Source organism: Telmatherina bonti, assembly GCF_933228915.1.
Source record: "Telmatherina bonti genome assembly, chromosome: 16".
NCBI lineage: Eukaryota > Metazoa > Chordata > Actinopteri > Atheriniformes > Telmatherinidae > Telmatherina > Telmatherina bonti.
In genome coordinates, this window is record NC_136614.1 from 24,185,248 (window position 1) to 24,208,974 (window position 23,727).

General features: G+C 37.0%; 1 protein-coding gene across 1 annotated transcript; it reads left to right on the plus strand.

Annotated features, from left to right (window-relative positions):
* Window positions 1-1,409: 1,409 nt before the first annotated feature.
* Window positions 1,410-23,619, plus strand: LOC306767351 (clathrin coat assembly protein AP180-like; the record flags this gene model as incomplete). Its single annotated transcript, XM_079255299.1, has 21 exons — window positions 1,410-1,539; window positions 8,005-8,147; window positions 8,463-8,538; window positions 9,740-9,842; window positions 9,981-10,074; window positions 10,162-10,273; window positions 10,358-10,464; window positions 10,561-10,602; window positions 11,100-11,173; window positions 12,930-12,942; window positions 13,031-13,164; window positions 13,461-13,534; window positions 13,670-13,684; window positions 14,164-14,334; window positions 16,107-16,205; window positions 19,528-19,590; window positions 21,656-21,742; window positions 22,331-22,392; window positions 23,144-23,197; window positions 23,354-23,437; window positions 23,533-23,619. The coding sequence occupies 21 exons, from the start codon at window positions 1,410-1,412 to the stop codon at window positions 23,617-23,619; spliced, it is 1,824 nt and encodes a 607-aa protein (XP_079111425.1).
* Between the last annotated feature and the right edge of the window lie 108 nt (window positions 23,620-23,727).

Sequence of the window (23,727 nt, forward strand, 5' to 3'; positions counted from 1 at the left end):
ACATTGTATGCTGAACGTGCTTGCCAGAGCTACTTCTATTAATTTACCACTGCATCGCACCAATTACATCCCAATATGGTATATTTCCCCCACACTTTATATAATCTTCAATTAAATTAAAAAAAGAAAGGTTAACTGAGAATTGTTCTCATTTTCTCAGTGAAAAAAAGTAGAATTTTTTTCTATGTTCAAAAACTGAACGTCCACATTATGAGGTTATTGTCTCCATGACAGTCGTGTTTGGTAACATTTAAGCTTATACTTATTTAAATAAAACTTCAATAATAAAATCCAAGTAAAGTCTCTTTCGGTTTTCCAGAAAATATGTCACCTTCATCATCTGTCATTCTGCATACTGTCCATGCAGACCTGGTTGATGCATTACCTTCATGCAGCAGCTACAAACCATTGTCACGCTCGTATATTAACCCTTTGGTGCATTGTCACAACATTTCTTATAGTGACCCTGCATAGACACATCAGTCTAGCAAAAGCCATATTTGCGATTTGACCAACCGTGTGATTGTGTCATAAAACTGTGTCTATGGGTCCTGCAAGAAAGGAAAATCTAGATAGGTCTAATAAATAAACAAACCCCAGAGGGAAGTGGAGAAGGAAATTCCCGTCCGTCTTTTCCTGTTCCAGTGCGTCGTGCGCAGCGCAGTGTTGCTTTTACCACCGGGAGCTGTGCAACATTTCTGTCGGTCTGAGGAGAAGACCACAGCACTTGAGGCAGCGGACACATAAAAAGAAAGCGAAACCCTCGAGTCTGACAGCCGAAGAAGAAAAAACACTGCAGGTTTTCCGCATATTTTCAAAGCTTTTTTATCCCAAAGCACCGAGGCGGGAGGAAAGACGGTCAAACCTCATGTCCCGTTTTAAGGAGTGCTGATGTGCATTATTTAATTTCCCACTTGAAATTTTTTGGACGTTCAGAGAGGCTTTGGACGTGTAGCATTTTTTATTGCCCTATCTGTATTTTTCATAGCCTTATAGCTGCTGCTGGGTGAGGAAATAGCATCCATCGCCCGCTGCGTGTTACATAACCGAGTGGCTTTAGCTGTCCAAGGTGCTGAACTGAACGGTCGAGACCTAAAACGGGACGAGCTGTGGGGAATTCTCCGCCTTGCGTAAGTCCACTCTTGTCAAAACGCACGTTTTCAGCGTGACCTCACGATTCACTTGAAAATGAACGTGGATATGTTGGTTTGAGTACATTTTGTTTGTCTTTTTCCGCCCACACAGGTCACAGGCCTTTCGATCGGGAGAAGGAAAGCAGTGGATTTCATCTTACTGAGCCGACTGGAAGCTGCTGGGTTACAGGCCTACTGATTTACATCGCCTATTTTTTCTTTCCTTCGAACGGTGGTGAAATAAAATCCTGAAGTTGTCGATTCAAAGGAGAGAAAATGTCGGGGCAAACGCTCACGGATCGCATCGCTGCTGCGCAGTACCAGCTAACGGGATCAGATATGGCCCGAGCTGTTTGCAAAGCCACCACTCATGAAGTGATGGCGCCCAAGAAAAAGCACCTGGAATGTAAGTGTAGTCATTTCCCCCCTCTTACTAATGCATATAGTACCTTGGAAAGACCTTGACTGTAGCATGCTGAAACAGCCACTGAGAACATGCCTTTTCCATCATTATGAATAATTATTTCTTGATTTCTTTATCTTAATTGGGTGTGGTACCATGAAGAAATGATGAAACCATGGTGATGACCCCTTTGATGACCTTTTGTGTTAGGGAGAAGGATTTAAACCTAGTCATAATTAAAGACAGACTGGCAATCAAGATCAATCTTTTTTTCATTTTTTTTTCATTTTTCTGTCAAATAATTTTCACCACACCTCACACTGAAACAGACCCCAGCACAAGGTATGAAGGCTCTAAATTGTGGAAACTGTAACCTGCACTAAACAAAATCTATATAATCAAAGCAGTTTCTCTCTGATCAACCTGTTTCTCAGGAAGTTTGGGTCAGTATAGGACTGTAAAGTCACAGCTCAGTGAAACCATCACAGCTTTTTCAACACATTTAGAGATGACAGCAGAAGCCACTTTATGACAAACCATGATTAGTCACTGTGATCCACCACAAATACTGAGTAAACCAAAGCAGTGGTGTGGCACTGAATACAGATGAGAGGAGGTCTGGTTGACTCTGCATTACTACTCTCCTCTGTATCTGTGTGCCTGCATGACAGGACATGTCTGGTATTGTGTCTTGTACCCGGACCTTATTTCTTGTGATCTGCAGCCCTGTTGAATAATTTAATAATGAGCCAATGGCTGCCTTGCATTATTTACACAGCCAAAGGTGACAAGGCTAAAGCTAGAATGCTCCAAAGACCATTGGTTCCTCATTTTTAGCTGTCTCCTTTTGTGTCTTGCCTGTACTTATTTGTCAGACTTGTAATATTGGACTTGCAAACAGTCATATATGTGCGTTACCCCCCCCCCCCCCCCCACACACACACACACCATTTCTGCAGATATTTTGATATCACTACAAACCAACTTATTTGAATTTTAAACAGCATAAAGCTACATACAAAGTATTTTTTCATTAATTTTTTTAATGAATAGGGTGATGCTATGTGTATTTCTAGGCCAATTCAACAGGCATCTTGTATGTAGGCCACTGTGCTTCTTTTGCAGTCAGCTGAGACAAATTTCTCACCTAAAAAACAACACAAAAACTGTCCCTTTAGGACCATTAGGACTGACTAAAAGTTGTAAAAAAAAAAAAATAAATAAATAAAAATTGATGAAAATCAGAATAGCTAAAATTGGTTGTTCCAAAATCAGTGAGGTAATTGATTCATAAGTGGAAAATCCAGACTAAAATGTGCCATTGCTTATCTTAAGTGATTGGCATTGCAGCATATAAGCAGGGAGCTGTGGGGTTATTGCTTTCTGACATGTATGCAGTGACCTTAGGGGTGGACATGTTGTCAGTGGTGTTCATGCAGTGTAGTTGTAAAGGCAACAGATTGAGTTTGTCAGGGTATGCCACTGTAACGACAGAGGAGGACTTTGAGAAGGAAGAGGGAAAATTATATACTTGCCATCTTTTTGAAGACATGATCACAAATCAAATTGGTGCACAATAGTGGTTTAGTTTTGTAATAGAAATCCAGCCTTTGTTAAAATCTTACCCACTCTCTGGCGTTTACAGTGTAAATTTCAGAAGAAAGTCTGATGAAAATGAGAAAAAATATGAAAATTTTCTTTAAATGTGTTTTTCTTATCTTGTTATTTTTTAGGATTAGCAAGTACCTGTGGATCCATAAACTGACTGCAAAAAAAAAAAAAAAAAATGACAAAGGTTGCATAAGTGTGCATAAATTTCTCCTGTTTGGAGCAAAAACATCTGTTTCCTTCTTTGCCTTTAATTTATCACTAAACAAGACCTTTGGTTCAGGAATGAAACCCATGTGTTAAAGTTATGTCTCTGTAACGTAGTCATAACGACATTTGGCAAATAAATGTAAAAGAGACACCAGAGGACACATGTTGCAAATTTCTAGTGAATGTGTTGAATTAATTCAAGGCAGCAGATATGATTTAATGGGATTTTGTGCTACAGAAACGCGAGATGTAGCACCGTTTATTTTAATAGGTGATCTCATGCAAGTTTACATGAAGAACATCTTTACATTCATTATGCAACATTTTTTAATACCTACAATGTTATATAGAAACCTATTTAATATATGCACAGTGGTTTTGTTAGATTTGTTTTGTAAGTATATAATTTCTATAAACATTTTTTGAGCACAAATAAGTTTAGGGGCAAGATGTTTTTTTTTCTGGTTTGTATTGGCTTTCAAGACATTAAACATGGACTGAAAGTGATTTTCAAAAGAAATAACTATCATTTGAAGATGTTTTCATCGTTTTGATTAATCTGTTTTTCAACAAAGTGACTGTGTAATTCATCAAACACAAAGTAATGACCTGGATATCCATTTAACTGTTAATCTCATATCTGAAGGCTCTATCTGATAGCCACAAATATTGAGTCTTATTTCCAGACGCAAAGACAATAAACTGTTGCTGATGGGTTGCCTGACTGTTTAGATCCTGGTTTGCTGTGCACATCTATTTGCTAACATCAGTTACACTTCATTCACTTCAGAGTAAAAAGAAGAAATAGCTGTTGTATGATATCCTGATATACTTGTAAGTATTTTAGCAGTGGATGCTAATTAGATTAAGTCTTGACAAGAAAACCTTGTTGAAGGAAGTGATTGGTAGATTTTCCCTTTTGCAGTGAAATATGTTTTTTCTAATAGATTATTACCCAAAGTTTCAAGCAAACATATTTTGTTATAAACATCCAGTGTTTAAAACCATGACCCTGTACTAACATTTACAACATGTAAAATATTTCCTGGGAGACTGATCTTTGGATGTGGACCTAAAACCACAATTTGTGGCGTCACAGATTGTCAATCTTGGTCCAGTTTTCAAACGCAAACAGTACGCAAGAGTGCTGTAAATACCTTTATCTAGACTTTTCTGGCTACCACTAGAGTGGTTTGTTGTGTAACTACACAACACAAGTGTGCAGGAAAGACTCTGTTACAAAGTAGAAAAAAATAGACCCACACACACTTGGGCAGCATGAGGTCCTACAGTTCACTCTTATACCCTCCTCTAGGCTGTGGATTACAGTAAGAGTCTTTATTTAGCTTTGCCAATCCTCATTACGCACACAAGTTGTATGTCAGTGTGTGTCTGTTTCAGGTAATGATACCACTACAGAGAGCATGGATTATAGCCCATGATATGACGCATCTGAAATACTTTTAACTCTTATAAAAAGATAAGATTACAGACTTACACATATATTTGCTTGGAGCTGAATGTCTGCGAAAAAACGAAGCTTTGGATAGTTTTATGTTCAGGATGCTAGCTAAAATATTGGCTTTTTATGTTGCCAGTGTCAACATAATGGTTTATAATCACTTTTCACCATATCTGCATATGTGTGCCATTTGAAAAGGCTGCATGGGATTTTAGGAAAAGGAAATGTAATCAAACACAGGGAAAAAAGGATGACGGATGAAAAGGATCAAATAAGAGAGAAAAAATTCCTGTAGAATAGAAAGCCTAATGTGGGACAGAGAGGTGTCACAGAGGAACAGACGATGGAAAAAAAAGGACAAATGTCACCACTGCCTTAATTAAACATAAAAACATCAGGCTTCATTAGTGCAGTTACTATGTGGCTGGGACCATCTGGTCAAGCTGCACAGACGGATTGAAGTCTAATTACCTTCAAACACATCTGAAGAAGATCTGAGATTATACCATCAACATAAAGTCAGATAAAATATTCACATAGTATTAATTAGTTAATCCTTATACTCATTTCTGTGATTTTCACTGGTATGGTTCTGTCCAGTTTGGGCCAGGAATGATTATTACTATCTAACATATAGATTCTGCAACAAAAAGCTGATAAGGACAATGTGTTTGAACATGCTGTGTGGGGTGTGAATGTGTGCTGTGATGGGGGTGGACATAGAGACATCCAGAGGAAGACTAGGATCAGTGATTAGTATTAATCTGTTTACATGCCCGAACTGTAGAAACCCCCAACCTCCTCATCCAACCTGCTGCCATGTTGCGACCTCATACAGCTTTACTGCAATAACTCTCATGTCTTTTCATTTCGAGCACACTCATCTGACTCCCTACTTTGCTCTCTGCTCCTTCTCTTCATCCTGCGCTTATCACCTTGCTGTATTTTTGCTCTGGTTGAATTTACAGTGGACCAGCTATTTCAGGCAATTCAAGGTCTATTGAGTACAATGGCCTCCGTTTTTTCTATCAGCATTGATGTCTGCCAATAGTTGCTGCACTATCTGTCTGCATGGACACACACTGTCTTTTCTATTCAGATGTCACCACCAACGAGACAAAACAAACATTACTTGATAGTTTATGTATTATTTTATGTTACGAAACACTGTGAAATAGGCCTAATTTAGAAAGTAAAAGAAAAAGATAATTCACATCAGGGTGAGGTTTCTTTTATCATGTCTGTTTCTATGGTTACATGTCTGTCTGTCTGGCTCTTTCTGTCTCAGAATAAAATGATGAAAAACTTATTATATTAGGCAACAAATAAATAAAATCACAGAAATAATCATTACTTAATGAAAAAAAGACTGATACAGAATGGTTAAATAACATACATAATGTAAAAGGAAATCTCACAGCTACTGTATTTAACAGAAGCTATTTGAGCAAAGATGTTATCATAAATAAGGACAGTCACACCTGAAAGTTGTGATTGTGAAAAAAACCCTTTTTTTGTGATTCTTGAATTTCTTCAACATGTCTGACAAAAATTAATCTCATTCAACAAAACATAACTTGTGTATTATGTTTCTTAACCTGGACTCCAGTGATATAAAACAAGCCCAGTTTCCTTTTTCTAATTGTTGAATTTTACTCTTTTGACAGCTTAGAATGGTTACCACTTTCCAGTGCAAGATGGCAGACATGTGAATCTTCAATGTAACACAACTAGTCGCGAGGCGAGGAAGGAGATCTATTTAAAGTATGAGAAAATTGCATTTGAAGACATTATATAGAGGTGATGAGAAAGTAAACACAAACAATTGAATAAGATAAGAAAAACACATTTAAACAGAAAACTTTCATATTTTGTCTCATTATAATCAGACTAGGCCCCTGTTGGAAATCAAGTTGCTGCTGTCCATAATAATGACACACCTGAAGCATATATATATATATATCTATATATATATATATATATATATGCTTCAGGTGTGTCATTATTATGGACAGCAGCAACTTGATTTCCAACAGGGGCCTAGTCTGATTATAATGAGACAAAATATTAATATGAATATATATGTGTGTGTGTGTGTGTGTTTGCATTATATATTCATTTTCCTACACTTAACAAAGTAATGTTACCTAAACTAAACAATACTGCAGGGCAAAAAGAACAACCAAACCAGGTCTTATCAAGGTATTAAACCAACATCTTGTTGCTGACATGTTTGTGCCAGAAAATACAAACACACTTGGGTTTATGCAAAGCGTTGGATACAAATCACTTTGGTAACTGAATTTTTCTTGATAGTGAAATCTCTCTATTGTAACAGCATTATGGGCCAAGGCATCCTGAAATAAGAAGCCAGTTGTTTATTCCAAATGAAATTCTATTTGTCAGACTCGAGCTGATAAAACTGAACCTCTTGGAATTCACACAAATTTGACCAAATACATTATAGAACTTAACTATCCACCACACATCTGAAAAGTTTAATGTTTGTCTCATGCGCTGTGATGTCACGTTGCCTTTGGCTAAATCTAGTTGTTGCCAAAGTACTAAAAAAACCCTTTTGTGTAGTTCCCACAATAGAACTACTTGTTGCTTTCCCTTTGTTAAAGGAGATGTTAAACACAGAGTTCTTATTTACCTGCAACATTAAATGAAAATATGTTCAAGTAGAAATTGTTTTTCTACGCTTTGTGCTGCATTTTGTATTTACACAAGAGTCCAAACACTTCACAGCAGGAGATGTCTCTGTCAGTCTCAGTGTCAACCAGAGATGTAATAACCAGAAGAGGAGATGACAAAGCATTTTTCTCTCCTTGTCTTCATTGGCAGCGTGTGTTTGCTTGCATATTCGTGTAAATATGTGTGTGGGCTCCTGTGCCTACATAATTTTGTATGTGAATCAAGTCTTCCTTGTGACTTAACATTTTTATGTGTGTCTTTTGGATCTTTTTTGTAAAAATGTAGTTTCCACACTTTTTTTTAGTATAATCGGAGACATTAAATAAATAATAATTTAAAAAAAAAAAACAGTGCAGAGATCTTTATTTGGATAAAATAAGAAACTCCATCTGTTTCAAGACTAACCATCTGACAAGGTCTTACAAGGTACTAAATAGAAGTGAAGCTTTGACAGATAAAAACATCTCACCATGTTTGTGTCTGTGTTGCAGACCTTGTGTCAGCCACCAATACCACCAACGTGAACATCCCTCAAATGGCTGACACGCTGTTTGAGCGAGCCACCAATGCCAGCTGGGTGGTCGTCTTCAAGGCCCTTGTTACCACTCATCACATGTGTGTTCATGGCAATGAGGTTAGTGAGTACCATGCAGTTGCAGATACAGCAAAGTATCTCTTCTACTGACATTTCTCATCATAAAATTACATGAATTAGGGACTTTTTCTTATTCATAATGAATAATAACTCTGTTCTAATAAATACTGCAGGAGTTTGGATATAAAGGGTTAAAAACAGGTTTTGCCCATTAAGTGCCAAAGTGCAGTAGAGAGATTATGTCTGGCTCAATATTACTATGGGAAAAAGCTGCAAAATTTAAATACTGGAAAAGTGTGTGGTTGTAATGTTGTAAATTTGACCAGAACTGTTCATAGTGTTTTTCTTTTTCAGAGGTTCATTCAGTATCTGGCTTCCAGGACCTCCTTGTTCAACCTCAGCAATTTCATTGACAAAACTGGCTCTCATGGTATGAACAGAATTTTGAAGCTATAAAAATATAAATATACTACATGCTAGAAAATAAATCAAATCATATCAAGTCAAATCAAACTTTATTTATAAAGCACTTTTCATACAAGAGCTTTTTTACATATTAAATGCAAATTATGAATAGGCTGTAAAAAAAAAAACAACATATATATATATATATATATATATATATATATATATATATATATATATATATATATATATATATATATATATATATATATATATATATATATATATATATATGTATTATATGTATGTATATGTATATATATATATATATATATATATATATATATATATATACATATATATATATATATATATATATATATATATATATATACATACATATATATGTATATATATGTATACATATATATATATATATATATATATATATATATATATATATATATATATATATATATATATATATATATATATATATATAGATGTATAATGTATATACACACAGGAACTATCAGTAAGATGACGGATATCTTTAAATAGTAACACTAGACTTGCAGTACACAAAAAACACACATTTGTGCAAACAAATGTTTTTCATGTCTAATGTGTAGATTCTTCAAGCATGTTGACACAATGTGTTTCTATCGCTCATTAATTTTACCGTTATTAATGCATTGTCATGTTGAGTTGTAGATACATTTATACTAGAAGCCCAAACTTAGTCGTATAAACCCCCTTAAAAAATCAGAAGATCTCAAGAGTCTTTGGTTGCTATCTTTAGATTCTAGATTTAGATACCTGGCCTGTTTACTGAGAAAAGGAGATTGTCACAGTTGTCAGAATAACTTTAAAGGCAAAGTGAGGTAAGATAAACTTATTTTGCCTCAACTACCTCATTCAGACTAGTATAAAAGGGGCACCTGAAAGACAGAGGTGTTAATTTTACAGCAATTTGGATGTTTTAAGCATAAACACTAATATGACATTTAAAGGTTAAACAAAACATTTTAGAAATTTTTCAGTGTAGAATGTGACTCATTAGCCTGCATGTATATCATTCTATTGAAAGGCAAATTATGTTGAAAAAACTAAACAGTAATACACTTGAGTGTTTATTTCTAAAGATATAAAACAAAAATAATTAAGCCTGTCAATTTTTTATTGAGGATTTCCTGGTTTTAATCTCTCTCTCTCTCTCTGTTTAGGCTATGATATGTCTACATTCATCAGGCGGTATGGACGCTACCTTAACGAGAAAGCCTTTGCATACCGCCAGATGGCTTTTGACTTCACCAGAGTGAAAAAAGGGTATCGCTTCAGATGTTATCCTCAGCCAGATACTTGTCTCATTCCAGATAGTTCCTCTGTTAGGATCATGTCACTCATTTTGGATTGACTGCACTATTGTCCTTCTGCATGAAATGCTGTCTGTGTTGCATCCTGCAGGGCTGAGGGAGTGATGAGAACCATGACCACTGAGAAGCTGCTGAAAGGAATGCCAGTTCTGCAGACTCAGATTGACACACTCCTGGAATTTGATGTGTGCCTTTACTTTTACTGCTTTCTTTTCTTTCAAGCCTTTATCTTTAATATCTGATCCTCATTTTACCTATCTGCGTCCTCTCAGGTTCATCCCAAGGAACTGAACAATGGGATCATCAATGCTGCATTCATGCTTCTCTTCAAGGACTTGGTCAAACTGTTTGCTTCCTACAATGATGGAATCATCAACCTATTAGGTCAGTAGTCTTCAAACATTCAAAGCAGCAATTATAGGTGACAAAATGCATGTTTTTGTGTTAGAACCTTTTTGTTATACACAGAGAAATTCTTCAAGATGAAAAAAAATGAATGTAAGGAGGCCTTGGAGATTTATAAAAGGTTCCTGACCAGGGTGACAAAAATTGGGGAATTCATGAAGCTGGCAGAGGTAGGAATAAACTTTCCACTTCAGTATCATTTGTTCTGCTTCATTAAGGGTCTGTAGTGTGATAATGTTGGTTTTTCTATGTTTTCATCTCAACAGACCGTTGGAGTGGACAAAAACGACATTCCTGACATCAACTATGTAAGTTATATTTCATGGCAGCTCTTGGTCATTGTTTTTTTTATTTGTTTATTTATTTATTGCTATACATGGGATCAGGAATATGAGGCACATGAATGCCATCAATCCCTCCTAGGCATACACACATGGGGACGCACACAAACATGCATATACAGAAACTGACATCTCACCCGCCACAATCTCCTTATTCAGTGTCTCCACCCTGGGGTTGTGGTGGATGTAGCTGACTCAGATGATGAAGACTGCCCCTTTAAACCAATTGAGGACCCGGTAACCACAGAAACAAAGGGTGCCCTGGCTAAGTGCCTGTTTAACTACAGGATGAAGTGTTGGCATGTTAAGCCTATGATCTGATCTGATAAAATGAACGAGCATGGTTGTGTATTTCCAGTGTGGAGTGAGTTTTCTGAAGCTTTGTGGTTAACCAGAAATGACAGGATAACAAAATAATTATTTCATTATGACACAGTTTTGACTTTATTTTGTTTGTATATTAGGCTCCCAGCAGTATTCTGGAGTCTCTAGAAACACATATGAATGGTCTGGAGGATGTAAAAGGTGGAAAGAAGGGGTAAGTCAATGTCTGAGAAAGTTATTGTCATTTCAGAACAAGAAGATGGGGATTATATAAAAACTAAAGCAAAGGAAGCAGACATCTGAGAAGCTCCCCTTACTCAAACTTCCACTTATCTATTTTTTCTTTGTTGACCAAAATAATTTTCATTTACATGTTGACAAAGTTGGGCATTTAAGCTTTACTTCAAACGACCCAGTGGGTCAAATGTGGAGCAGGAATATTTATTTACCTATAAATACAGAAGCCAAATCATAAAAAGTTATAATGTATTATAATGTATCACATAGAAAAGTATAAAAACTTAAACATTTAGACGTAACAATGTGTGTTAAATCAAAACTTACCCATATACTTTTAATTCTTGGTCTTGAGACCGATCCAGAAATGTAATGAAGTTAGAGTGGAGGGTAAATGTAAATTATGGTGACTGTGGAAAACAATGAGCAGGATGAGCATCAGAGGCAATGATTTCTTGCATGTTAGTCCGTTAGGTGATATGCTCTTGTATCCCTTCCTTCCTCATCAGTGTTTACAGCTACTGACACATGGAAAGGGCATCAGGACTTTTACATGTTGACAAACTGAAGCTTAAGCTGCATCTCTATACAGTTAGAGTTCAGAATTATGAGGTATTTCTAAATAATTTGAGCTGAGTGCCATGTGCTTTGGTGTGTAATAACATCAGTATTACATGTTCCGTCATTTGACAGGGCTTCCTAAAAATAAAACACAGAAATTCTGCTTGAAATAAGATGAAATAAAATAAAATACCATTCAATAAAATAAAATATGTACAATATGTAAACATGAGTGAAGCAGGATTCATACCTATTTCTGTCATTTCCTATAACCCATCCTCTCTTTTGTTCTCCTTATGTTGATTTGGAAACAACAGTGAAGGGTGAGCATGTGTTATATCTTTTCATTAGATTGTACTTCTGAATTAGATGTACATAGTAATTTCCAATGTGTTACATCAATGTTACATAGCTAGAAGTGAAACTAAACTTTGCAACAGCGGCTCAGTTTAACACGCTAAATTAAATTAAATTAAATTAAATTAAATTAAATTAAATTAAATTGAATATGGCTTCAAATTTTCTACAATATGTAAACATGAACTGAGCAGGCAAAACAGCTGTCATTTACCTTAACCCCTCCTCTCTTCTATTTTCCTTTACGTTGATTTGGAAACACCAGTGAAGGGTGAGCATATGTTATATCTTTTGTTTGGATTTTTCTAACTGTGTATTACATGTGTTTGCTTTCACACAACGCACACTGAAGGTAATGTTACACATTATTCACATGTGAATTATGTAGATGCACATGATGTGGATTGATTTCTACATTCATCTTAATTCACATGTGGAAATGTGTGTGTTGGTGGTTTGATTTCATGTGTGACTTTGGAGAGACACTTATTTGGATAGATCGTAAGCCACATGTGTCCTGTCATATGCAATGTGAATCAATAATTGAAGGATTTTATTTCCAAAGTGAACTTGATAAATAGGGATAATTAGATTAGATTTAGTTGTTTATCTTGCACAGTACACAGACATTCAACATAAAGTACTGTATGTCACTTTGGAAATTAAGCCTTCATATGATCACATGTGATGACATCTACTATATGTATTTGTTTGATCTCCTGAGGAAAATGATTTATTTTACACAAAGTCTGTGACCAGTACCATATCTAATTTAAAGCAAGCCACTTACTACCTTTCCTCTCTTCTACTTTCAGGTCTCCAACAAAGGTAAGATGCAGATTTTAAATTGTGCTTATTCTCCTCTGTGCTCTGTCTGATGCACCACCGAAAGTGTTCTTCTCCATCGGTCTTCCAGGGGTCTCCAACAAACAACGTGTCTCCAACATCAACTCCTGCCAAATCTTCAAATGCTGTTCCCACACTGCAGCCTCCTCCTGGGGATGGTGCTGCCAGTGCAGCAGCTCCAGCTGCTCCTGAACCAGCTGAAGAGTAAGTTCTCAGTGTCTTCACTTCTGTCTTTTACTTTGAACAATGAGAGCTGCATTTATGTCCGAGAATCCGGTTAAGCCAAAAAACACCATGAATGAATGACTGAACAAGGGCATGACTTTTATAATACTACAAGAGTTCAAGCACTTTATGTAGGCACTGTGTGTTTTCATATAAAATAAAATAAAATAAAATAAAATAAAATAAAATAAAATAAAATAAAATAAAATAAAATAAAATAAAATAAAATAAAATAAAATAAAATAAAATAAAAGCTTACTGTGTTCATTCTCTAGTTCTCTGTTGGACCTGGATCCTCTGTCTTCCTCTGGTCCTTCAGCACCATCTGCTGCTCCAACATCTTGGGGAGGTAAGGGATTTAAAACAAAATCTAATATTTACCTTTTTAAACATATTTAATCTCCAGGAGCGTCAACTAATGTTATATTTAAAATGTCAAGAAAACATGTTACTTTTCTTTTCCCCTAATTTTCTGCTGCCATAGATCTTCTTGGGTCAGGTGAGTACCACTTCCAACTCCTGTAGGCTTTGATCCGAAGTAGAGTAGTCCTAAATAATCTTCCAGGTTGCAGTATCAGTATTTAATTTTAACATACAGCCTGTAGGACCAGTGTCAAGTGGATAGTTCCCTGTTTGTCTCCTAAAGATGTTCTCTTTAGTCTGAGTACTCTCTTTGTTTCTCTCTGCCTTTTCTCTCCCCTCCCTCCACATACTCCATTGTCTTGTTTTGGTTTATAATGGGGGCTATTTTGGTCGGTTGTTTTTTATTCATTGGTTATAACTGGGTGTTTTTAAACATGTGGATTTTGGTTTCTTTATTATTTCTAAACTGTCTTAAATGGCTTTAATTTTAATTGGACCTTTGTTTTGGACTTTTTTACTTACTGTCACGCTGGTGACTCTTCTGGTAATTTTGGTTCCTCCTTTTCGGTTTATTTCTCTGCCTTTTTTGGGGAATTTCAAACTCCCAATTGGCAGAAATGGGCGATTCTTTGCTAGCTGAACCCACCCTCACCGCAGAGCCTGCCCCCTCCTCTGCAGCAGCAACACCCACTCCTGCAGCGGCAGAACCCGGAGTCTCTCTAGCTCCTCCCACTAGTACAGCACCCGCCACTTCTCCTGGCGCCACCAATATGGATCTGTTGGGAGGTCAGTGGGCTTCCAGATAATTCTCTATGAAGAAATCAGTCTGGAAAGCTCAAGCCTAAAGCCATCACACAACATGATAGCTCAGATAACTGCATGCTCAAACACATACAGTATATGGGCAGCACCAATACTGTGTGTACACTGCAAGCAATCATAAAACAATGTTGCTTTTTACTGCATTGATGCCCCTTTTCCCTCATTTTCAGCTATATTACACAAAAAAAATGATGAAGCTTCAAATAATTCAATAACCACTTGTACTCAACTAAAAAAGATTTGAAAACCTAAATGAACATGTTACTTTATGTTCTAGCACTAATAATGGCTCAGATTTAATGCAAAAAAGGTCAGGGTGCATTTGATTGGCTGATAGTTGAGGGGGTGGTAACTACACATCAATGTTAATAAAAGTGACAGATTATGATAAAAATCAACACAACACAAAAAACAAGATTTTGTACCTTTTTATTGACAGAACCTTGCAGGCTTGCATTTGTAAAGGTACCATACCAGCCTTTCTGATTCCATGATGTGATATGAGCCACTGGATTCATAGAAAGATGCAATACTTTGCAACACTCTAGGCCTTAAAATCAGTTCAGAGTGAACTGATTTCACTTTGAACTGAATCTTGTTTTTCAGTTCAGAGTGAACTGATTTTAAGTTTTAACTTCTGTAATGCTGTTAAGTCAAGCCCTTCCATAGGTTGAAACTGCAGTCGGCCACTTTGAGTTTTGTGAAATCTGGCAACTTCTTATGTGCATAGAAGAGTATATATGAACATGAATACGTGAAATGTTTATTGTATGTAAGAAAAGACCCCAGGAAAAGTAGCTGCAGCTAGCTGCTGCAAGCAAAAGGGGATCCAAATAGAAATAAAAGATAAATAAAAAGAGTATCTCCTGTTTCTCTGCCACATGGTTTAAACAGCACAACCTTCTCTTTTATCAGAAAAAGGGCTGGACATAAAAATATGTTTTAATGTGAAAAAATAGCACAAGTGTATAATTGCCAATCTAGGATTTGTATTTATTTCCCACAAAACAAAACTAATGTGTCACAGACAGTTGCAGCCTGCAAGTTCCTGTTATTAAAACTACATAATTATTTTTTCATACTGGTCTTTTTGGATAAAATTCTCCATTATAATTTATCAGAAGAATAAAATTTAAAAAATATAGAATTTTACCCAAAATTATACATATCAATAATAATTATGGTGCAATTCTTGTTATTCTGTTCTAAGCAGATTTTATATATACAGTAAGTGCAACCTCATTTTCTTCTACTGAAATACATCGGATTACACTTCCGAGATATTCTGCACACTCACCATTTGGCTGGCATACTGCTGCACTCATTCTCCACATGTGTCTTGTTTGATAGGTGGACATGCTTTTCTTTGACCTCAGTGAAAAGCAATTCTATCAAACCATACCACATGGCTACAGCTGCAGATGGCAGCTGTAACACTTGTAGATTTATGGCTTATTCCGCTCTTTGTAGAGTAGATTAATCTTGCTGTAGTGCCTCCTGTCTGTTCCCATTTGTCTACTCACCTGTCAGTCATCCGTCACACAATATTGCCGTAAGCTACTGCTTTTCTTATCCCCTGAATGCAACAAATGCTGCTTTTTTTCTACTCAAATAAGTGATCTTCATTTAATACTTGCTTCTGCTTCCATTATTTCTTCACTTCTTTTTCTCTCTTTCAATCTTTATATCCTCACCTTTCTCTCGCCATTTCCATCCGGGGTTTGTGTGAAATTCAGAGACCTTTGCAACACCTGCTCCTGCTACTGAGGCCTCTGCAGCAGCAACAGAGGGTGGTGCTGCCGCTGCAACCACCCCAGCTGCCAACACTGGAGCTGGTGGGTGACTGAAAAACTGTGTATTTGCTTGTGTGAGTTAGTGTGAATTCAAGTTCAGTGACATACATGTCTGAATAGTAAATAACCACTGAGGTAGTTTGCTCTTTCAAGTACTGTATCTTAATTTTTACGACTTGTTTTTCTGTCCAATATCAGGCAGCAATATCTTTATGGAAAAAGAGCACAATTTGTGATGTTTTTATTAAGACCCGTATATGGGATAATTTTGTTTTCTAGTCTTTTTGATGGAAAGGCATTGCTAATGTTGCACCTGGTTACCAATGTGGCAAGTTCAAATTTTTAAGGAAGATAGTAATGTCCACCAAATCATCATCAGACATCAGCAGGCAAACTATTTTATGGCCTTGTTTCATGACAAACTAGCTGTGAACTAAACTGAAACTATTAGTGAGGATAGCATTCTACTGAACTATTTGACATATGTATGCATAATGCATCTGTCTGTACTCATTCTTTTAGATCTCAATGCTGCATTCGACACTATTGATCACAAAATTCTGCTACAGAGGCTGGAACATGTTATTGGGATTAAAGGGGCCACATTAGACTGGTTCCAGTCATATTTATCTGATAGATTTCAGTTTGTAAATGTAAATAATGAGTCTTCTTCACACACCAGGGTAAGTCATGGAGTTCCTCAGGGTTCTGTACTTGGACCAATACTTTTCACATTATACATGCTTCCCTTAGGAAATATCATCAGGCAGCATGGTATAAATTTTCATTGCTATGCGGATGACACTCAGATCTACCTCTCCATGAAGCCAGATGAAACCAATCAGTTTCTTAGAATACAAAGATGTCTTACAGACATCAAGACCTGAATGACTCTGAATTTTCTCCTTTTAAACTCAGACAAGACAGAGGTTGTTATCTTCGGGCCTGAAAAACTTAGAACAAAATTATCCAGTTATGTAATTAATCTGGATAGCATTAATCTGTCCTCCAGTACCACTGTGAGAAATCTTGAAGTCATTATTGACCAGGACTTGTCTTTTAGCTCACATTTAAAACAGGTTTCTCGAACCGCCTTCTTCCACCTGTGTAATATTGCAAAAATCAGGGGCATCTTGTTTTGTTGTAATAAGTTTATTTACAGTTACAATGTTTATTATTTACCCTAGTTGAGTGCCAATCCCCACCATCCTCTTTATCAAAGTGTCCAATTTTTACCTGACAACAGGAGCGTGTTGGAGCTTTGCATCTTTTCTTATATTTCCTTTCAGATGTTTTTCTATTCCTCTCTTGTTCTTTCATTTTCAGCAACTGCATCCCTCTTATATGAAACATTAATGACAGTGCTGTGCAAACAGAATGCTTTAAAAGAACATAATTCCAGAAACTGTCAAATACCCCGAAACAAAGGATGGGAAAGGCGGCCTCTTGCTGTCTTTCTTTGTTTATGTAATCTTAAACTAAATGTTGTTGCAGTGAGCCTACTTTGAAAGGACTGACTGGAGGTCTCTTTCATAAATGCGAATCTTGATGTTGCCTCACAGTGTTTAAGTCGTCACAGTCATCTGTTTTGTGTTGATGTCAATGTCTAACATTCCACTTCTTTCCATGTGTTGTATTTCTTTCTGAATTATCCCCACCCCTTTTTGCCCCCACATCTTCCTTAAAGACCCTTTTGCACCTCCAGACAATAGTGCCAACGCTGCGTCTTCAGGACTTGATCTTTTTGGTATGATGACAGTGGAGAATAATAGTTCCTTGGATGCTTGTTTTAGCTCTGTGGTACCTCAGCTCTCCCCCTCCCCTTCACCGCTCTTCACTTCCACATCCAGCACCATTACCACCACAGCTACCATTTCAGCATCAGATGCCACCAGCCCCGTGACTGACCTTTTCAGTGGTAAACGTTAAGAGATGCGTGTGGTTTGGTATTCATCTCACTCTTTTTTTTTTTCTCACTGCCTTGCATCTATCTGGCTCCCTGGTCTGATGCAACTTGTTTTTTTTCTTTTATTCTCACCCCTTTTTTTTATATAGATTTTTTTTTGCATCTCTTTGCAACTTTGACATGTATAAGCCTCAGCAACATTTCAAAAAGTTTGAGCATCTTACCAATTGTGATTTTTTGGCACACGTGTTTGTAGATATTTTTGACTCCATGCCAGATTCAAGCTTCTCCAAAGCAGATCCCTCTCCCAGCGCAGACTTGTTTTCAGCAGGTACCCATTTGAATTCAGTCTGCCATCTTTTGTGCGCTCTTATTTTCCAATTCTGTTTGGTTTGTCTTTAACTTTAAGCTTTGTCCTTGGCTTTGATCAGGGAACATTAAAAGGAGAATGGATTGCTCTCTTAAAGGCCAGCTAAAAGCTATTAAGCTGTCTGAAACATTTACTAAATTGTCCTTACCTCCCTTTCATTTCCTGCATGAACTGTGTGCATTATAACAGTGATTGATGGTGCATTAAAATGAATAACTGTCAATAGTTTGAGTGCATTTATTCAAGTGTAAGTTGGGGTCTAAACGGCATCTTTACTTTTACCTTCTCTAGCAGATGCATTCATCTCCCCCATCCCCATCATGTCAGCTCCCCCACCCAAAACTGATACAGGAGTCATCAAGAGCCTGTTTGGTGGTGGGTAACCCATATGATTGCCTGCCCTCACTCTGTTTCCCTGGTTTGTGAAAAATAACACAAGATGAGAAGCATGCAAATAAAGCCAGTAACATAAAAACAGAGTTTTGAGGCTTTTCCTTCATGGTCATACATACATAGTTTAAACTTCCAGAAGCTGCACCTTTGTCCTTTATAGTGTTTTTGGCCATTTTCTTTTGGGTGTATAACAAGCAAGGTCCTCAAAATGAAGCTCGGTCATGTTGAAATAGTGTGCTCATTTGTAAACTTGAATTTCTTGACTTTGGCTTTGCAAATTTTTTTAAACTGTTTTTTCTAAAGTGTCCAATACAATCATGGTTCTTATGCTGGCATTGGTACAATTACTCTTCTGAACAGAGCTCTGAGATTAAATTAACATGTTTGTACTTGAAAATGATTGTGAATAGAAAGAAAAGAAAAATTTAAGAGGAAAGCATGCGTGAGAGTGTGATGATGTGCTTTGAGTGAACAAGGCTACGTTTCCATGTGCACTGGCTGGAAAAATGCTTGTGATTGTGCGTTCATTTTTTCAGCGATCATTTCTAACACAAACTATTCTGTCAGGAATTACTAGTGTTTAAGGCAAAGGCTGATTTTTCATCCTTCTTTACTTTATGCTGCAATGGAAATGTCTCAACCCTTTTTGACCTGGCATGGAATGGTTTGATCATGCTTTGGTTGACTGGCTGCAGAATCCACAGGAGGAGATGCCACAGCTGCTGCTCCTGCTGCCTCCGATGCTGAGCTGATGTCAGGTAAATCCTCACATGTGAAAATCTGCATGTGTACTGCAGAAAGCTGTTATGTTGCCCTCATTTCACTGCTATATTTACATTCAGTGATGGAAATAGAAAATATTAAAATTTAAAACAAGTTTAATAGATGTCTGTTTGGTCTGATTTTTCTTTTTTTTTTAAATTTCATTTCCACCTTAGGAGTTGTACTGTAGTGCTTTTGTTTGATTGATTTAGATTTTTAATGCATTCCTCAAGCAGGCCATAACTATCTTGTATGTTTCAAAGTTAAAAACATAGAATGATTTTGAAAGTTAGTGCCTGATATTTCCTGTGTTTCCTCCAGCATGTTAAAGTGTAAAACACATTAACTACATGACAATAATAAGTTGGCTCAGTTATATTATTTGTGAGTCATTATAAATAGCTAAAGGAAGCAGCATTTCAGACTTCCTCGTGGGACTTTTTCACAATTTATTGTATCACAAAATGACTTTGAAATCGTCTCTGTGGATGTGGCAGAAAGTCACAGACAAACAAATATCTTTCTTGATTATTATTGAGAACAAAACCAGATTCAGTAGCACTTTTCTTCAAAGAGCAGCAACACCTGAGAGTTGTTAGTCATCTGCAATTTACTGCTAAGAAGGATTGGAATGATTTGAGTACTTTTTCTATAAATCTTGTCTCACAGATTCACAGGCTCATGATTTATTTATGTATATAACTATAAATTTTATTGTTACATGAATCCTTGTCATTGTCCTTCAGTGATCATAGCATCACTTTAGTATTTCATGGTATTTACACTATTGTTTTTTATCATCCCTACAGTGGTGTTCTCATGGAGTTTAAGTTTCACGTTGCTGTTGTTTATTTCTTTAGTGTCAGTAAAGTTGTTGGATAAAAACTGTGTGGGTCATGCTGACATCATCATTGGATCCCCTCATTTGCAAACCACCATTCAGGTCATTAGTTTTCGGGCAATTCCTCCATTGTTCTGCTTCCATTCACAACTTTGCAACTGGTATCTTCAGCAACTGTCCCCATGGCAACATAAAGTTCTTCTGACTTGGTTTCCTGGTCATCTCTTTCTTCACCACTAGTTTCATATTATATCATGATCTGCAATAATTATTACTGCTTTAAGGCTTAATACTTTCTCTTTTCCTCCCTTTCTAGTCATTAAATAACCTCTGATTGTCATTGTGTCACGCACTCCTTTAAACCTCTGAAACCTGCATTTTTTTAATCTCTCCACGGCAACTACACTTTTTTTTTGCTTTCCTCTCTTTGTCTGCTTCAATTTTCCCTGCTCTCTTTTTCCATCTGGCTCTTGGGCTGGCTCATTGCTTGCTTCCTGCCATTTGATTGGGTGAGTTTCCTTGCTCTTGAATACTCTAATTTCCCACAGTGCACTGCATTGCAGTGGTTCAGCGTGAGCTCAGCTGCACTGTCCCCTCCACCAACAAACTGATGCTTTATGGTTTCAAAAAGCTGTGTGAAATAGTATTATTTAGTGCTTCCTTAGCATGTGACACACCTTCATTCTAGCAGCATTGCTTTTGACCCACATTGCACATTCGACAGTAACTATAAATATGTGACTACAAACATTGAAAATAATTCATATCAACCACTTTTTCACACTTTTGAGAGGAACAAAGTGATTTGTTCATGTTTCATTCGGGTTTATATGTATCCCACATACCTATGTAATGATGAAGTGTCCTATAGTCATCTTATAAACCTTATTACTTTTCCTGGTACAAATACAACAATACAACAGTATTTGATAGTATTCACGAAAAAAAAAAAAAAAAAAAAAGACTTATCATTATACAAATGCACAATAATTGATCATTTCACATTTTTTGTGAAATTGATGATCCTTATGCTCCACATGCCATCATCTCTTTCCCTGTTGTCATGGAGATATCTATTGGTTGCCATGGCAATCCCCAGTAGTGACAATGGGTGCTACTGAGTTATAGGGTGTGAGGATAGCTCACACTGTAGGATGCTAATGCCACCTTTCCTTGTTCATCTTCTCCCTTCCTTCCTTCTGCCTCCTCCCCGGCTGTAGTATTTGATGGCCTAGGTGATGTAATGAAGCCCACTGTGACCCCTCAGGCGGGTGATGCTGACACCTCCATGGCTAATATGGCCAGTAGTAAGTAGTACTTTAGATTTTTTTTTTTTTTTTTTTTGCATAACTGTTTGTCATTTTGAAGTAAACAGTTGTTTATTTTAAAGTAGAGAATTAAATATTTACCACAATTACTCTTTTAAAAAATGAGTAAAAATGTATGCTAAGCTAAGCTAATCACTGTCTTGTTCTACACTTGCCTTGGCACTGAAGCACCCTACACAAGGTCTTGTGTAGGGTGTTGCCCTGCAGATTTTAAGTAGTTCCCTGCTCCAACACACCTGATTCAAAATGAATGGATTTCATCAACAATTTGATGTCAAGTTCAGCCCAAGCCTGTTAAAAACCCATTAGTGGGAGTCAGGTGTATTGGGCAAGAAACAATTAAAACCTGAAGGATAGCAGCCCTCAAGACTGGAACTGAACTTCATTCAAGCTTTAATCTACTCACGTTTTTAAAAGAAAGCAAAACATTCTCCAAAATGTCAAACATTTTCCTTTTCCTTTCTGGTGACTTTTGAGTTAATTTCCCAGTACAATGTAATGTTAATGAACAATGTTAATGAAAACAGTGATTTTTTCAGGACTTTTCTCTCTATCTCTTTATTTAAGACCTCACAATGGGAACTTCAGCAGCCCCTCAGGTAGCTCCCCCCTGTTGGGGTGCTCCCATGGTAAATGTTGTCTGTGTCTTATAGCATGGAGTGGAGCCGCATGGCAGACTGAGCATACCTGTAGCAGCAATCTCAAAGCATTGCCTTCATCTGGCTCTATAGGTTCCAGTTATAATAATTTAGCTAAAATACATTGGATGTGAGGAATCAAACATCATACAGCAAATAAAAAAATGAATAAATAAAAGGAGACCGATCTATATGCCCAATTATCAATTAGCACGGGGACAAAGTCAAGCAGGTTTAATTGCAATTTGATGTCCAAGAATTGTTAGAGATCTGGAGTTTTTATTGGAGAACGATGAAGCGGCAAACAACAGGCTGTCGCCAAATCAGGAAGTTGCTGTTGTGAAACAACTTCTTTTTCTCTTGAATAAAGATCTTTTAATCCCAATAGAGCAAGTTCAGAGGGGCGGAGTGGTTCTCCTTTTTCAGTTAAACACCTTCAGTATTTGCATACTCGGCAACCACATAGTCAATCTGAAGGCTGCAAGTGTCCCCCTACCCTCTAAATTTTCATGCATGTGTTAATAAAGAATATAACCTTATGGTTAAAGTAAGGGTTTTGTTGCGTGCTCTTTCTTGTTTGTGGTGTTTTTGTGGTTGTCCAACATTTTTTGTATGTGTTACCACAAAACATCACTGTGTTCTGCACCTTGTTAAAGTGTTTGTCTTGCATCAACTCTGTGTTATATGTGGTACAGTAACATCCCAACTCCTCCTGTCCATTCCCTTCCCTCCATACCTTTAGACCATACCCATGGGTGTCGCTCCTTTTATGGGGACTCACCCTAGCTTCACCATGGTAAGATGACCTCTCCGGTCCAGTCCAGTAATGTTCAGTGTTTACATTACTGGATCTTCATGGACAATCAGCCCTTTAGGTGCCCCTTACACATCTGTCCAATACCAGACATTTTGCCTTACTTTTTGTCTGTTCCTCCATTTTTGTGAATACAAGGCCGGGGCTCCAGTCGCTGGAGCACCGATGATGCCCATGGCCAGGCCAGGATTCGCTGCACCCGGAGTGACCCCAGGAGCACCGGTAATATTTGCCATTTCCAAGTGGATTTCATATGATTAAACAATTTCATACATTGAAACCATGTTTAAAAAAAACAAAAAAACATGCACCTGCAGATGTCTCCTGGAATGGCCCAGAGCCCCAGAAAGCCCCCACCACCCAGGAATGCTCTGGATGAACTAAATATCAAGGATTTCATGTAGACTGCTTGACCTATAAACCCCGAGGTAAATGTACCATTTCATCACCACTATAACTCAGACACTGTTTGAATTATTCAGGCTAACCCATGTGCATGCTTTATGAACCTT